The 17,478-nt window shown below is 51.5% G+C and overlaps 1 protein-coding gene across 1 annotated transcript; it reads left to right on the forward strand.

The window, feature by feature from the left end:
* The first annotated feature begins 1,575 nt into the window (after nucleotides 1-1,575).
* Nucleotides 1,576-17,047, forward strand: Oxtr (oxytocin receptor). The gene is made up of 2 exons (XM_048438366.3): nucleotides 1,576-2,526; nucleotides 13,878-17,047. The coding sequence occupies exons 1-2, from the start codon at nucleotides 1,602-1,604 to the stop codon at nucleotides 14,123-14,125; spliced, it is 1,173 nt and encodes a 390-aa protein (XP_048294323.1). The 5' UTR covers nucleotides 1,576-1,601; the 3' UTR covers nucleotides 14,126-17,047.
* The last annotated feature ends 431 nt before the right edge of the window (nucleotides 17,048-17,478 follow it).

The following is a 17,478-nucleotide window of genomic DNA, read 5'->3' on the forward strand; positions in this document are numbered from 1 at the left end:
GGAATATGAACAAAGCCATTCCAGAGCAAGGGCTTATACGAGCTCTCCTAAAAGAATGTGAAGAAAAGGGAAGAAATAAATAAAGAGAAGAGAAAGGGAGAGAGAGAGAGAGAGAGAGAGAGAGAGAGAGAGAGAGAGAGAGAGAGCGCGAGCTGAAATGTGACTTCATTAAAATTTACTCTGGGGGAAAAAAGTCACTCTACAAGGTTCCTACATCTCTGAGAGCATCAAGAGCTAAAGCTAGAAAGGAATAGGCTAGGTAGGTTATTCGCGAGCCACTATGAAATAAATCTGAGAGACTAACATTGGGTGAGCTGACCTGGCTCTTTGGGATCGCCGCGGCCGGCTTGATCTGCCCCCTAGCGGACATATGTGGTGCTGCAGTCCTGGACTGTGGGAAAGCCGGCCACCTTCAGACAGCGCCGCTTGCTGACGCGGTCCGCGCACAGCCTGGTCACCGCTCTCCGCTTGCCTTCGGTCCGCATTCAGCCAACAGCAAAGCCACAGACTAGAGGACTGCAAAGACACCGGGATCTACTCGTGGTGGCACGGAGCGTGGCGCCCGCAGCTCGCCCATCCTGTGCGTAGAGCCCGCGCATCTTTGAGGCCATCTGCCGCGGTGCAACTTCCCCGGTGGCAAGGCAACTTTGGGCTAACCTGCAGGCTCTTTCCAGGTGGCTGGGTCCTGCGCACCGCACCTTGGGGACAGGATGGCTAGTACCAGTGCCACCATCAGTTTCTGAGGGAAGGCTCTGGCGCCTCTCGCACTTCTGGTTCCCGAAGGCGCTCAGGGTACTCCAAGGGACTGAAAAGTGACAGTTCGGACGACGACGCAGTAGAGCTTTGAGGTTGCTGGGTTAGGGGTTTCCTGTGAGAGGCGGCTACCCCAGGAGTTTCTCTCATAGCAGCCCTGCGTCCTGGGGTGCTAGGCTCGCAGGCAGGAGTCCCTCCCTCCGGGAGCCGGAGCCAAGTGTCTTGGATGTGAAGAAGGTGAAGAAGGATGTGCTTGAGCTGAGCTTTTGGGGAACTCCAGGAAGATGTACCTGGAGTAAAGCTTACCAAGAAGGGGGCTGTCATGGGTGCCCATTAGGAGGTGGCTGTGTTAGTGTCCTGAGGGGAGTGGTGTAGGTTTGGGGGCTCTCCGGAGGGATTGGGGCTGGGAGAGGGGTCCCTGCTCTCGGGAAAGCGATTAATCGCGAGCCTCCTCTCTCCGCAGGTGGAGCGCCTGACGCTTTCCCGAGATCCACGCTCAGGCGCATCTAGAGAGGATCAAAGAAGGTCTGCATCTTGCAAAGACTCAAAGGAGATCCAGCGAACCGGGATTTCTGTGGTGGTGGCTGAGCAGCCCGGTGGCTGGGTTTGTGTCCTAAGACCCAGGTAACTTCAGATTGCCTGGAAGGGGCCAGGCACGCCCCACATGCGTCCTAAGAGAAGCACAAAGGTCTTCTCATTGCCCTCTCGGTTTGTTTCAGGGCGGAAAGCGGCAGATCAGTGCCCGGGTGCTCCCGCAGACACCTGGACGGTGCATCGGGCCCCGCCCCACGAGTCACGCTTTAAAGAGCTGCAAGGCCGGGCGCTCCCTCGCGGTCGCGGTCACGGCCATGGAGGGCACGCCCGCAGCCAACTGGAGCATCGAGTTGGACCTCGGGAGTGGAGTGCCGCCAGGGGTGGAGGGGAACCTCACAGCTGGGCCACCGCAGCGCAACGAGGCCCTAGCACGCGTGGAGGTGGCAGTGCTGTGCCTCATTCTGTTCCTGGCGCTGAGCGGCAACGCGTGCGTGCTGCTGGCGCTGCGCACCACACGCCACAAGCACTCGCGCCTCTTCTTTTTCATGAAGCACCTGAGCATCGCCGACCTGGTGGTGGCTGTGTTCCAGGTGCTCCCGCAGCTGCTGTGGGACATCACCTTCCGCTTCTATGGGCCCGACCTGTTGTGTCGTCTGGTCAAATACTTGCAGGTGGTGGGCATGTTCGCCTCCACCTACCTGCTGCTGCTTATGTCTCTCGACCGCTGCCTGGCCATCTGCCAGCCGCTGCGCTCTCTGCGACGCCGAACCGACCGCCTGGCGGTGCTGGCGACGTGGCTGGGTTGCCTGGTGGCCAGCGCGCCGCAGGTGCACATTTTCTCGCTGCGCGAAGTGGCAGACGGTGTTTTTGACTGCTGGGCTGTCTTCATCCAGCCTTGGGGACCCAAGGCCTATGTCACATGGATCACGCTTGCCGTCTATATTGTGCCCGTCATAGTGCTGGCCGCCTGCTATGGCCTCATCAGCTTCAAGATCTGGCAGAACCTGCGACTCAAGACGGCAGCGGCGGCCGCGGCGGCCGAGGGGACTGAGGGATCTGCAGCCGGTGGAGCCGGGCGCGCGGCGCTGGCTCGGGTCAGTAGCGTCAAGCTCATCTCCAAGGCCAAGATCCGCACAGTGAAGATGACCTTCATCATTGTACTGGCCTTCATCGTGTGCTGGACGCCTTTCTTCTTCGTGCAGATGTGGAGCGTCTGGGACGTCAATGCGCCCAAGGAAGGTAGGGCGAGTGGAGAGAGGAGAGGGCGGCAGGGGTAGGCCCTAGTTCTGCTATCTCTGTATTTTCAAAGTTCTGGGGTCCTGCTGGGTATGAACTGGTTTGACATTACCATTCCCTGGTCCATAAACTTTGAGGAGATAACCTCTCTGAGTCTCTTCAGGACTTAAAGGTTCTGCAGCGTGGAAAATAACCATAAAAGTACGAACTCTTGCCAGAATGCAGGCAAAATCCCCAGCACAGGCCTTGGACAACTTTCAGGGTGAAAGTCCTTATTATGGAGGTGGAAACTGAGGCAGGGGATTGTCTTTCCCACAGAAAGACAGAATGGAGGTGGGTTTCCAACCCCAAACACAGGCTCAGGTTCCTACTTTGAGTTCATTTTAAACGGAACTACTTTAAGTTTGGATAGGGTCAACTCCAGGAAGGGATGGTTGGTCCTGTGAAAGCAGCAGAGCTGTCCAATGAATACTGAATGAGTCTCCCGAGACTATCACCAGGCGGAGGCCTTGGAGAGGCAAATACCTCAGAGGCTTGGGCAGGAACAGAGTTGGGGTGCCCAGGACTGACTTGATTTTGGGAGAGAAGAAGGGATCCAAGAGGACAATGCTCAGCCTTGACAGGGAGGCAGTGTGGTTGCCACACAGGAGGGAAGAACCTTGTACCCTGGAGACCATTGAGATTATAGGATAGTGCTCTGAATTTGTTAGCCACCTGGAGGAGGAGCTGGGAAACAGCAATCTGGGCTCTGGGCCTGTGGTTTGTGCTGGGGACCAGGTGCAGCACCCAGACAGCCCCTCCCCCCCATCTCACCAGCCCCAGTGACTTATTTGGAAAGAGCAGAAGCCGTCATCATGTGTGGCCCTGCCTTACATCTCTTTTGAAGATTAGCATAGCCCACATCTGTGCGGGTCTGGTCTTCACAGACCTGGCAGAAAGGACTTAGCTGCGCTAACCCTGGATGGTGCAAAAATGGTATTATGGATACAAACACCGCTGCTCCCAACACCAAATCCCTCCGCTTGGAAAGCTGGACTCTCAGGGCAGGTGACCTGGAAAGCAAAGACCCCCGCATTCACAGGGCCCTCTGCTTTGCTCGGTAGTGGCCAGGACACTTGTCACTCAGCATTTACTGAGGGCCTGTGGTAGACGGGGTGAAGATGCTATGTGGACTCTGTCCCTCATGTGGCCTCTGTTCACATATTCCAAAGGCTCAGAAAAGGGAAGGCATGTCTCCTGGGCCATACAGAAAGCTGGGGGGCAGAGCAGGAGCTTGGGAGGAGTTTCCTGAACCAGGGTTCTTAGGAAGGACCATGGCCAGGGAGCTGAGTGAGGTGTAAGACTGAAGTGAGCCTTCCCAAATCAGGCTCCAGGCCTAGCTGTTTCCTCAGCGGAACTAGAGGATTCTTAGCCCATGTGGATCAGAGGGATCTCCAATGCCAATGGCTGCGGATGCTAGATGGCACCCCTAAGGGCCATCCTGGGGGATACCTGCTTTATTGGTAATCTTCTTATCTCTGTGATAAGAACAGTGGAAGGAAGCAGGGTTGATTTTGGCTCACAACGTGAGGTGGCTGGTCACATTGCATCCTCTGCGGAAGGCAGACGGAGAGGAATGCTGCTGCTCAGCTTGGAGTCTCCTTATCTGGCCCAGGCCCCACCCTATGGATGGTATCACCCATGTTTGGGGTTGGTTGGCCCTCCCCGTGTAAACCTGAAAATGTCACCCTCCCAGACATGTCCACAGGTGTATCTCCTAAGTGACTAAATCTTGTCAAGTTGAAAATGAGAGTTGACCCTCACACCTGGCATCCGGCCCTGCCTCCTGTCCTAACTGGTTCTGAGATGCTTGGTCAGGGGTGTCCTTTGGTCTCTTGACCCACCGTGTCCACCTCTGAGGATGAGGCCACTTCAGTGCCTGTGGTGACCTTGGAGGGCCTGACTTTTCAGTAACCTAGCCCTAGGGAAAGCCATGGGCAAGGTGGGCACAGGGACACCAGGCAGCCTTTTCCCTTCTTGGCCCTGGAACACCTTCCAGCTTGGTCTGCAGGTTATACATCGCGATCTGATGGACAGGTCTCAGCTGTCTTGGCTCCTGGAGGAGGGTGGTTATGCACACTTCTGTGCTTTGGGCTTGTGTCGAGCTGTTTCCCTGGGTTCTGCTGCAAGTGACTTTGAGCCTCCAGGTCTCAAAGGTTTATTAATGGTGTAAAGACTTTCTGCACAGCCTTTCCTGTTTGACAGATGTCTGAGAGGGCTGGGGGCAGTGAGGAGGGAAAGGCAGCGTGGAGTCCCTGGATCTGGATGCTTAGCCTGCAGCTTGGGAGGCCTTAGATTTGGGGAGCTAAGCCTACAGCCTGGGCCACAGCATGCTCTCTGCAGAGCCTGGGATGGGGCTGGATCTGCAGCCTGCTTGCTTTGACCCCACCATCTGTTCTGGCAAGTTAGAAGCCAAGAGTACCCAAAGGCTCCTCCTAGCGCCAGGGCTGTTAGGGGATCATCCCCTAGACTTCATTAGGCCCTGCTGGCCAGAAGTCCTTACTCAGGGGAAGGAGCGAGTCCCTATCAGAGGCCTGTTGCCACCTGTAGGACTGGGCCTCTCACAGCGTCAGGACCATTCCTGTCTAAGCAACAGGAATGACAGCCATGATGGAGCAAGACTCCCTTTCTGGGTATCAGTTTGGGTTAAGTGAGTCGTTAGACAAAAGCTCACCTGTGTGTCCCCTGTGTGTGCCTGAAGTCTCTGGTTCTCACCAAACTCAGCACATATATGTCCAGCCTGAACACGAAGAGACTGATGCTCAGAGAGGCAACTCTTCAAGATCTGTGCTGAGTCAGTAGCAGGGCCAGGATCTGACTCCATGCCATCTCCCACTGGAGATGAACAGACTTAGTTGCTTCCCTGCACCCCACTACACCCACCAAGGACAACCTCAGCATAAGATTTCCTGGGCCCTTGACAAAATACTGGTTTGTGGGCCCCATGGAAGACCCATAGAGACAGAGGAGACACTGCCTTGCTGGTTCCACCACGACCATGACTCGGTGCTCTCAGCAGTTCAGGTCCCCTCCCCCACCCCATGGCTTGGACTCCTAAAGCCTTGCATGGCCTCTGTGGCCTTAGCCCCGGCACCCTTTATCTGTGTCCCCTTTTTCTTCTTGGCTAGAAGCATGACTTTTCACCTCATCACTCTTGGTAGTTTGGGACAGATCACCTTGTGTGTTTGTGATTATGTGTACAAATGTATACACATGAGTATCTGCATGTGTGTGTGTGTGTTGGTACATGTTTGTGTGTATGCACACGTGTTCATGTGGGTATGGGTGCGTAAGTAAAGGTGTGTTTGTGTGTGTGTTCATGTTGGTATGTGTGTGCTTATTTGTGTGTTTATGTGGGTGTGGGCTTGTGGATGAACCTCTGTATATGTGTATTCAAGTGTTTGTATGTGTAAGTGCTCTGTGTTCATATGTGTAATTTTGTTTGTCTTTGTGCATGTATGTGTGTTCTTGTTGGTGTGGATGTATATCTGTGTATGCCTTGTGTGTTTGCTTATGTAGGTGTTGATTTGGGCATATATCTGTGTTTGTATGTTCATGTGTATGTGCACACATTGTGTGTTTGCTTGTGTGGGTGTTGGTTCACTTGTGTGTGTGTATGCATGTGTATGTATGTGTTCATGCTATGTACATGTGTATAAGTGGTTATGCATATGTGTGTGTAGGTTCTCATACGCTTGTCTACATGTGTGTATGGAAGCCAGAAGTCAACCTAATGCAGAGGCTCTGGTGCCTTCTCTTTGTTTTTTGAGACATTGTCTCTGACTGTCCTGAAACCCACGGATTCAACAAGGCTGCCTGGCCAGTGAGATCCCCCGTCTTCACCTCCATCTCCTCAGCAGTGGGGTTGCAGGCATGTACCACTGTGCTGGCTTTTCAACATGGATGCTGGCGATCTAACTCAGGTCCTTGGCTTCTAAGACAAGCACTTCAACAGCTAAGCCATCTCTTCAGCCTAATATAGCGTCTACTTCTGAAAAATAAGAAGCAAACTTTAACAACCAGCGAGAGGTGGGACTAGTTTTGAGAGCAGGGGTGGCGTGGTGGCTGTGGCAGTGGGTGGCAGCCAGCTGGCCTCAGATGCTGAGAAGCAGGGAAAAGGTGGAGGAGTGAGAGTCTTGCTTGCCCATAGTGGCAAGGCTGGTGGGAGCGGGGAGGACCTAGCCCTGGTCTTGGAAGTATCGCAGCTGAACCCTTGGTGAGGGAACGAGGAAGAGAGCAGGTGTCTGCAGTGTCCTCGTCCTGGGCTGCTCGCTCCTGGGTCCTAGCCACTGGGAGCAGCGGCTTTCCTTTCAAGCCACACATAGCCAGGAGGTGGCGCTTCTGGGACAGGCTTCTGTCCTCTTGGCCACACCTCACACCTGAACAATCCCTCTGGCTGGTTCTATCTCTCCCCACTCACCTCACTATCCGAGTGTGAGCTTAATTTTCCCAGAGGGAATTGCATCTGCGTCCAGGCACCCTGTGAGCAGGCCGTGTCCTGTCATCTAACAGGGAGATTGTCTTTTTGCCTTTCCAATGTACTAGAGGAGGCGGCCGGTTTATCAAGACTTCCTGTCTGCTAATTTCATGCTTCAATTCAGGTCAGTCCCTTATCGACCTCTTCCTATTTTCCAGTCTCTGCTTGCAACCAGGGATACGGCCACAGATGGGACAGAGTCTCCAGCCAAGAAGTATAAAAAAATAGTGAGAACATGGTGGGATGATTCCACACCAGAAGTATTCATTTGCCATGTACAGTGAAGGTCCGGAAGGGTGGTAGCTGATTCTGTTGCCCTGGGGGAGAACTCTGGAGGGTTTCAGAGAGGAAGCAGTGTTTGAAAAGGTTTCTGAGGACTGAATAGGAGCTTATTGTACACAGAGGCAGGTTCACTTGTCACAGTTAAAAGCATAGGCATTTGCTTTCTTATTTCTCCCCATTCTCTCTCCATATGAGTTGGGCTAGGTGGAAAGAATTTTAGCTATACAAGATTCCCTGAGGTTCTGGTTAAAAGGCTGGTGCTACTGGGCATGCCGGGGGCAGAGCCTCAGAGCCTGCATCTCTGGTATATGGGCAGGGATGCTTTGTGGTGCCCATGAAGCTGGCCGCCAGCTACACTTTGAGTAGCAGAACTTTGAAGTCGTAGTCTGTGCCCTAAGCCTGCCATGTGCCTCCCGCATGCTTCTGTGATGTTCCTTGAGAATGGGCGAAGGTTTGGCTTTTCTTCTTCAGCCCAGCACACTAGCCTCACATGTTGGCCAGAAGTGGCCAGAGCCCGAATAAAAGCTGTTTTAACCTTGGTAACCTAGATGCTCTTCACAGCCCTGAAATACATGGAGCTTCTATACCACAGAGAGTTCTAGAAGGATCATAGTGGTAAAAGCTCTGTCTTTACAAAAATGCATCCTGTGGCATATCCCGGGACTCCACCTTTATGTAAACATTTATGTATACATTTAGAAGGAACGTTTTGAAAGGCCTTTCACAGCCCTCCTGGCACACCCCACAAGTCTGTGTAGTAATAGGGGCCTCCCCCAGGTTCTCCATATTCTGGGGGAGACCAGGAGTCTGGCTTCCTGGGTGGGAGTTTTAGGAAGTGACTGGTGGGTGTGAGTCAGAGGAGAAGAGCCATAAGCCTTTGTTTGCCCTGTGTGGGAATGCCTGGGTTGTCTCAGGAACAATACAGCCTGTAGGGGCTGTGGCCAGCTGCCTACCAGCTGTCCTGGGCTAATTTGGGCCCTCAGCGAACGGCATCGTGAGTGCCCGGAAGTCCAAAATGGGAGGTTAGAGGGGTGTGAGTAAAATTGGCCTGGTTGTCCCTCCACAGCCTTCTGCCTCCCGCCCTCCGTGAATCACAACCCTGAGGTAAACGCGCAGGCAATTCTCCAGTCGGGTGCACGGCGCCCAGGGCCAGACTCTGGCTAGGATGTGTGGTTGCTTTGGCCCACGCCTCTACCTCGTTGGGAACTCACACGCGCAGGTGTCCCCAGATCCTAGCCCATCCAGCCCCGTCCCAAATGCTGCCTCCCTCATTTAGTTCAGAGCTGGTCGTTTCACCCAGTCTGTGAATCCCTGTGCCCAGGAACCTGATGAGCGTACATGGGTCCCCAGTGCCCGCTTGGCTCTGGTAAGGATAAATGAATTGGATTCAGAGGATAGAGAGATGTTTGGCCTCTTTCTCCCCCAGGTGGCTCCCTGGTAAGCGGATGGCCCAGTACTCTCTCTCATTGTCCCTTCCTGGTAGGGACCAGCCATACCAGGTTGATAGCCTGGGCACCTGCCAGGGCCTCTGCACACGGGGAGAGTGTGATTTTTATTTCAGGAGAGAGGAAGGCAGGATCTTTATTTCAGGAGAGAGGAAGGCTTTCCTGGCGAGTCCCCTGAAGCCTTGCTCCTCCTGTTTGCAGAAACCTACCCTGCTGGGTTAATGACGCTGCTGGCAGTGTAAGTTTCCCCAAATGGATTCTCTTAGTCTCTCTCATGAGTACATCCAATCCGAGGGCTCTGTTTTTCTTTCTCTGTTTTAAATTTTGAGAAGCGTTAGAGGAAAGGAACTAAGGGCAGCCTCTTTAGCTGACCTCTGATCAGAACCCCGGCCATGGACTTAAATACATGACAATAGCTAGCCCTATCGTTTATTCTTTATCTATCAGCCGCAACAACAAGAAGTCTTTTCACCCTAGCTTTAAGACCCTCTCCATTTTCTCTCTTTCCTGTGCGACCTTCAGTGTCCAGATGAGGGAAACAACATTCAGAGGGCTGACAGGGCTTGGAGAAGGCTTGGAGGGGGCTTAGACCTGGGGTTTGGGAGGGGTCTGTATTCCAGACACCACTCTCCTCTAGGTAGTTTCTCCAGGCTCGGGTCTCCTTCTGTGAACTGTGCGTGTCTCTTCCCAGGTGACTTTTGTGTATACCTCCATCCTGGCCTCTGGACCTCTATTGTCTCTGTTCTCACTTCACGATGGCTCTGTCTTCTGAGAACTGTGACAGGAGACCAGGCTTACAAGGATCTTGCAGTCTGGGATATCTCTGCAACAGGGATAGATGAAGGCTAGGTTCATGATGTTAGAGCATCTTCACTAAAGCATTCATAAAATGTGGCAACTCCTTTGTCCCGGGGTCGGGGGGAGTAGGAACTCTGCCCCCCTCACTGTGAGCCCTAAGCAACCTGCACTCTGGCAGCTGCAGAGTGAGCTCTGAGTCCTGAAGGGTTGAGACTTCAGCCTTCCCATTTTGAAGAGGTGGGACCACATCATCCTCTTCCTGAATGGGTGGGACCACAGCATCCTCTTCTTGTGGGGTAGGACCACAGCATGTTATAGCCTACTGCACTTGTCTAAAGGCAGAGATAGGTCACTCAGCCTCCCTAAAGTGAAGATGTGTCTAGCCTTTTGGCTTCTTTGGGAAACACTGGATAAAGAAAAAATTGTCTTGGGTTACATGTTTAGATTTCAAGGATGTCCAATTCACAGCCTGCAGTATTTGAAAACATGCTTTTATATGACACTGAGACACGGTGTTGTCATCGGCAGAGTTCATACTTGGGTAGTGCACAGTCAAGCTTCAAAAATACCAGTGGGGTGCTTTAAGTGAGTTTATGACTGCTTTGGTCTGTTTTCATAGCTTTCCTGGGCTGCATATAACCTGCTGGCTGTAGGCTGGATGTCCCCGCAAGCTTTACACAACTAGTCTGTGTGTTGGGCAAGAAGATAAACATGGTCAGGATCTCAGTGTGAGAGGGCGCCAAGAGATGATGTGGGCCTGGTCCTCCAGGCTGCAAGGTTGGTAGGTAAGTGGAAGGCAGAGGGGACAGTTACACACATGCCCAGGGCACTGAGAAAGACACTGAGAGCCCAGGGTGCTTGTATGCACTGTGAGTTATTTGTTCAGTGGCGGAGGTGAGACCCGCCCCCATCTCAAGGTGCTTACACCGACCAGAAGTTGACAAGCTCGTACAGTTGTGTAGTTTCACCCTGTGGGCCCTTTAAGCCAGCACAAGTGTCTACATGCCTGCTGGCCTTCTTGGCCCAAGAGCCACACTCTGAAATCAGTCAGTGACGGACACAGCCAGATGGCTGGGAAGCATTGAGAAGTTCAGCCATGAGGTCCTACATCTTGGTCCCACCCAGGGTGCTTCACATTTTCAGACACACAAGCCCGGGGAACACAAGCATGCCTGTTTCCCATGCAGGAGACTAACTCTGTTGGGAATTACAAGAGTAACGTGTATGAAGTGCAGCCCATCATTGCAGGAGGATGGCGACGAGGGGGAGGCTGCGCCTGCTGTTAAGGAACTTGAATTCTGAACCACACTTGTTTGTCAGACAGGTCAGTCTCACTACATTCCTGCCACGGGAGCTTTGGCTTCCCATCTCACGAGGAAACCGAGGTACAGAGATGTTGAGTAACTTCCCCAAGGACACACAGCTCCAGAGGAAGCCAGGTCCTTGCCCAGATTTGTATGACTCAGAAACAAAGGCACAATTTGATTCTGTTAACTGTAGTGAGGGGAGGGGCTTCTTTCTGTGGCCCACGTGCCCTAAGTGCACTTGTTCTTGGGTCTTCACCCTCTGGGGCCTACACTGTGCTAAGTGCACTTGCTCTGGGGTCTGCATCCTCCTCCAGTACCCCGAGTATTTACCTTTTAACACCTATATCTCCTACAGGCTCTCCAAGGACTGCCTGAATCTTTTTTTTCATATGGGGTCAGATGACAAATACTTCAGGCTTTGGGATTCAAGGTCTTGTTCATGATTCTTCAACTCTGCCCCTGAAAGCAGCCATGGAAAGCCGGTGAATAGATGGCCATAGATACATTCTAATAAAACTTTATTGATTACAGTACAGGTAGACTTTAACCCATGACCCATAGTTTGCTGGTGCTGGGTCCCTGCTTGTGGGCACATCTGTCATTGGTGAGAAGGATAGCAATCCCACTGGAGGTGTTGAAGATGTCTCCCAGGCACTCACCTCTAAGGACTCTGTGTTTGTCCTAGAACAGAGGATTCTCTGTGGTCCACACTGCCTGGGTGCATTTGCTCAGCCAGCCTTGACTTTGGGGCTGGATCTGCTAACAGGAGCCTGTTCAGAATGAGAATGAGAACCTGTTTTCAAAAGGAACCAACCAATACTGTTGCTTTTGGGTGGGAAGGTATGGTGTGTGTGTGTGCCCTCGAGGGGGTCACCTTCCTTCTCTAACACCCATTCCCTTCATCTGTAAACCAGTTTGTTGCCTGCTCTGGGAACTGCACCTTCCTGGGGAGCCTGGGGCAGAGGTGCAGACACAGCCCACCTGCGTCTTGCCCCGCTGGAAAAGCACCATGCCCTGGGCCGGCAATGTGTTCATGCTTCCGTCATTCTAAATGCAAAGCCACGATGTCAGTCACTTCGGGTGACCCACTAAGCTTATGCAGGGAGAGGATCCATATCCCAAACACCCAGAACCAGAAGTCTTTCTCTGGATTTTGGTATATGTACACCTATGCAATGATGTGTCTTGGGGGTAGGACCTGAGTCTAGCCATGAAATTCATACATGCTACATGTACTCTGTACACATGCAGCCCACAGGGAATTTTACACCGGGTTTTTAGTGCTGTTGGGTTTTGACTGACATGTCACATGAGGTCACTTTCCAGCTAGGGAATTGTGTCAACACACAAATACTTTCTAACTTGAGAGCCCTTGAAATGCTGGGTTTCCTCATCAGGCCTGCTCAGTCTATCCTCTGTGATTATACCCAGCAGGGTTCAGGCTGGTGCCTTGGGGTCTGGCTGTGAGATTCCCTCTCTCATTTCACCTCCATCTTCTCTGGGGCTGATGGTTTGTTTTTATTGTGTTTGGCCTTTATTGATTTTTGCCTCTTTTATGATTTGGCCATAGTCTATTTTTAGTCTTGTGGGTGATTTTAACCTTAAGGCATCTCACCACTGTTTTTCTTCACTCTCTTTACCCAAACAGAAGCAAATAGAAAATCCTCTTTCATAAAGATAAGCACTCTGATCATATTGGCTTTTCTCCCTCTGCTATTCTCTCTTTGTTACTGTTTTCATTTTAGGGATTAGATGTTCCGATTTGAATTTCTGAAAACACTTTTTGCAAGGCTCACTTATTTTTTAAATGTATTTATTCTTATTTATTTATTTGTTTGTTTGTTTAGTGTAGTTTGCTTCTGTGCCAGTTGGCACACTAATGAACTGGATCAGTTACTCTTACATTTGACTGCTGTTCAGAACCCCCGAGGGCCTGTCCCGCCACTGCTGAGAGTCTCCCTCGGGCCTGAGGACTTGCCTGTCATCCACATTTTCAGGAGCTGCGATACCCTGGGGTTGCCATTCTAAGAACCACCCAGGCTTCCCAGCCACAACTCTGCTGTGGCTGCTGGGGATGTCACTGGCAGGCTTCTGTTCTCCGTACCCAGGTCCTGCCACTCCTGCATCCAGGGGAGATCTCTTCTCCAGGCTGAGCTTCTGGAGTGAGTTTTGGAAGTGTTTCCAAGAGGTAGAAAACCAGAGGGTTTGCCCAGCCCTCTCTGGGATCTTCCCTCCCAAGTGACAGCCAGGCAGACAGTCTTGTCTCCCTGGGTGTCCAGTAAGTCACCTAGGCTCATCTCTTGTCACAAACAGTCTCCATTATTCAGACTTAAGGCCAGTGAAAGAAACTTAGATTTTGCTTTTATTCTCTCTGCTTGCAAGTACCTAGGAGTTAATTTGTCCCTTCATTCTGCTGTCAATGGAGTCCATTGGGTGCTTGGCCTGTGTTGACAGCCACCACATCTTACCGGGCACACTCTTGAGAACCTGGTACTTTTTGAATCTCGCTGGCTTCCAGGCAGGTTGGAAATTCTCATTGGCCCATGTAAAGATGAAGGAACTGAAGCCCTGAGAGATATGGGGGATTAGATATAGTGATAGGTACTGGCTGAGCTATGCAAATGAGGTCTGACATCGCCTACCCACCCCTGCCTGTGTTCTTTGGTGTCAGAGTCGCAGGCACTCAAGCATTTGCTGGGTGAAGGATGAAGGAGCAACCGGCTGTGGGGCACAGAGCTCCCGCTGAAGGAAGGAGGCCTTCAGTGCCTGGGGAGCTGGAGTTCAGAGAAAGGGTGAGGGAACTTTAGGGCTGTACTGAGCCCCAGTTAAATTGGGGAATGGGCCCTGAGCAAGGCTGTGGAAGAAGGACATACTGTACCTGCTTGGTACTTTGTCTTGTGATCCATCCTGTGGTACTTGAGATTGCTATTGCAGGGACACCCAGGGAGGTCTGCGATGGTCCCAGATTGACCCCTTGTTCTCCTTTCCTCCCGACCCACCCTGCAGCTTCTGCCTTCATCATCGCCATGCTCCTGGCCAGCCTCAACAGCTGCTGCAACCCCTGGATCTACATGCTCTTCACGGGCCACCTCTTTCACGAACTTGTGCAGCGCTTTCTCTGCTGCTCCGCCCGCTACCTGAAGGGCAGCAGGCCCGGAGAGACGAGTGTCAGCAAGAAAAGCAACTCGTCCACCTTCGTCCTGAGTCGCCGCAGCTCCAGCCAGAGGAGCTGCTCTCAGCCATCTTCAGCATGAGCCTCCTGCCTGGCCCACTGCGCCTGCGGCGGGGGGGGGGTTATGCGGACTCCAGTCTGCCCCCTGGTGGCCGTGCGTGGAGTTGTATAAGGTGCCCATTGGTGTGTATCCCTCTGCTCCTTGGGGTGGCTAGAGAGTGGGGGCATATTCTGACTTGGGGCTGAGGAAATGTCTCTATGGAAGATGACATCACTCAGCCATCAGAGGGTCTCCTGGGTTCCCACCTGTGCTTCTACTACCCCAACCAGAGTGCTCTCGGGTGGTGGGTGGGCTCTCCTGAACTTGGCTTTCATTCCATTATCTTTCTTACTTGTTTATCTTGGGATCTTGTAAAAGGCAGTAAGCCATGGATTGGTGACCAGTTATGTGAGGAAACCCAGTGGGCTGGGACAAGGAATGGGAAATGAGGCTTCAGACACAGAGTGGTGCTGATTTCCTTGTGACCTGAGTTGTGTGGACAGATCTTAGCATCCTCAGGGGCCCGTGTCTCCCAGGAAAACAATGGGAACAGGAGACTGAATCGTGAGGCCACCTGGCTCAGGAAGGCAACGATAACACGGGCTGAAGTGTTGAAGAAGCTGATGCTTGGTGAACATTTGAAAACGAAGAAGATGAGCGTCATCCAGGACAGACAGGACTGGGGAGAACTGTTTGTACACGACACTGACCCATGTATATGAGATCCTGAGGAACACACATGCATGTGTGCATGCACACGCGTGCAAGTAGCCCCCCCCCACCACTCTGGAGCTGACAGTTGAATAGCAAGGTTGCAGAGTCCCAGATCAGTGTACAAAAGCCATTCATATTTCCTTACACTTCTGGTGAGCCATTGGAAAGTGAGCTTAAGAGATCCTATCCATAAACGTGCCAGAATGAATAAGGGAGGGCCAGAGTTAGCCGAGGAAATGTATGACTTCTGTCCTGAAGGCTGCAAACACCATGGAAGGAAATGAAAGGGAACTTAATAAACGTGGACAACTTGTGCTTATGGATCAGAGATGTAATATTGTTGGACAGATTTGATGTAATCCTCATCAAAATCCAAGCTGGCTTTGGCAGAAATTGATAACCTGATCCTGAAATTCCCGAGGAAATGGGAATTGGGGTAGTTGAAATGCACTGGATCGTGTGGTGGGTGCACAATTTTGAGAACATATTAAAAGTCACTGAACCAGGGGCTGAGGAGACGACTCACTTAGAGAAGTGCCGGCTGAACAAGTCTGAGATGCCCCTTATCCAAGCAGGAGCCAGGCTCAGTGCGTTTGTAACCTCAGCCCTGGAGGGTGAAGACAGGTGCATCCCAGAGACTTGCTGGCTAGCCGGCTTAGGAGATTGATCAGCTTCGGGCTCTCAAAATAAATAAGTAAATAAAAAATAAGGAAGAGAGTGGAGGAAGACATCTGAAGTTGATCTTTGGCCTCTACATGTGGATATACAAAGTGCACACACTCACAGGCAAGCAGGCAGACAGGCAGACAGACAGACAGACAGACAGACAGACACACACACACACACACACACAAACCCACAGAACTAAATACATTTAAAAATGTAAGAAATAAGAGGTCTAAGAGCTGAGTTCTGGGAAAGTCAAAATGATGGATGCATTTCTTGGTCTCTCTTCCTCGAGTACTGGTTCTCCTGTGTCTCACAACCTCCAAGTGTCTGCGGGAGAGGCTGCTCTCTTCTGGCCGGTGAGAGTGGCGATCACCCCCATCTGGCTCTAACAAAGGCCCGAGGGATGCTCTGCAGCACCGTGCCCTGTCTTCTTTAGAACAGACAATTCCTCTGGAGTCTCAAAGGTTTTGTTTACCCAGTAAGTGTGATTTCAAATGTCCTCTCAGCCTCGAGGGCAGGACCTGACTGTCTCAGAAATACCTTCCGTCATTAATACAGGACACAATTGACTAGTGGTGTTCTGACTGTGGCTGGTCACCTGTGGAAATACCCAGAACTGATTCTGAACTTACTGAGATATATCAAGGGTATTTCCAAAAAGCCTCGAATCTGCAGATCCACTTTACCCCCTCTCCATGTTTCTGAACACATTTTCTTCTGCCACACTGCAATATTTGCCCAAACCCACGCGTATACCCATATGCACACTTGTACAGTTAAATATGAGACAGCACAGTCTGGTGTTCCGAGAAGAGGGAGCCATGTGCTACAGTGCCCATGTTCAGTATCCACAGTTTAAGGCAAGTTTGTTGATACCAGCTGGAGAGAGGAGGCAATGCCATCTTTGGACTCAGGGGCATTGCACAGGGACCCACCTCGTGCATGTCACCACCAGCTAGTTCTTTGAGAAGCTGGCAGGATTCTGCTTTGGGGCATCTGTGCCTATGTTCTAGGCCACCTGGGTTGCCTGGGTGCACACATGGCAGCAGGGTGGGGGTCTGTTTGCATCTGTATCTTGAAGATGTCATTCGTTCCTGCTGTTCACAGAGTAGTTGCCATCCTTAGAGCCAAACAGGTGTCACCAGGGGTCAAGGGGTCAGTAACTGAGATATTCTGAGCAGGGGCACCATGTTTGTGTTCTTGAGAGCCCCAGAGGTGTAAGGTCTTGGACACCAGAACTTACGGGGGGTACTGTGTTATTCTGTGTGACAGCTGGTCCCTTGGGTCTTGTTATGGTCCTGACACCTGCATCTAGGACATAAATGACCACTGGCTTCATTAGCAACATTGGTTTGGCACTTGCAGTCCCAATCTCACGGGAGAATATTTTCACCATTTCTTGTTATTTCCCCAACCAAAGCCTAGGATCTCTCGGGGTCTGAAACACTTCCCCAATACTGTGTCCTATATCTTCCTTCCTCAGACTCCACACTGGACATCCCCAATGTCCTTTCCTATTTTCCACCCTGTTTACAATCTATGTTCAGGTCTGGAGGTTGTATTAAATTGGAGCATGCTGAATTTTCTGGAGTGTTTCATTGTTCTGACCATGAGGAGCCAGTGTGCAAACTGTGAAGGTTATTTAGGCCCTGCCAAAAAAAAAAAAAAAAAAAAAAAAACTACATTTAAAAAAAGCTGTGGTCTTCTTTTGGTATAAATCAGAGTCATCTATTCAGGAAGCACAAGAGGATGTGTGTGCAGCCCGCCTGGATGATCATCCTGGCTTCAGCGTATATCTGTTTTGTATTCAATTGCAACAAGATGCCACTTAGTACACAGTGTGAATTCCTTGGTATTGTTCTTTCTTGGACTTGGTGTGGTGCCTCCGTGTCCCCACATCTGGTGAGTGATGTGGCCAATCCTGCTTTACCAGTTGCTTCATAAAAGGTGCACTTAATAAATATTTTTCTGTGTATTTCATTGCCTTTTCCTCCCTCCCAAGAGCAGTGGCC

The sequence above is a fragment of the Myodes glareolus genome, chromosome 3, assembly GCF_982192425.1.
Source record: "Myodes glareolus chromosome 3, mMyoGla1.1, whole genome shotgun sequence".
Lineage (NCBI taxonomy): Eukaryota > Metazoa > Chordata > Mammalia > Rodentia > Cricetidae > Myodes > Myodes glareolus.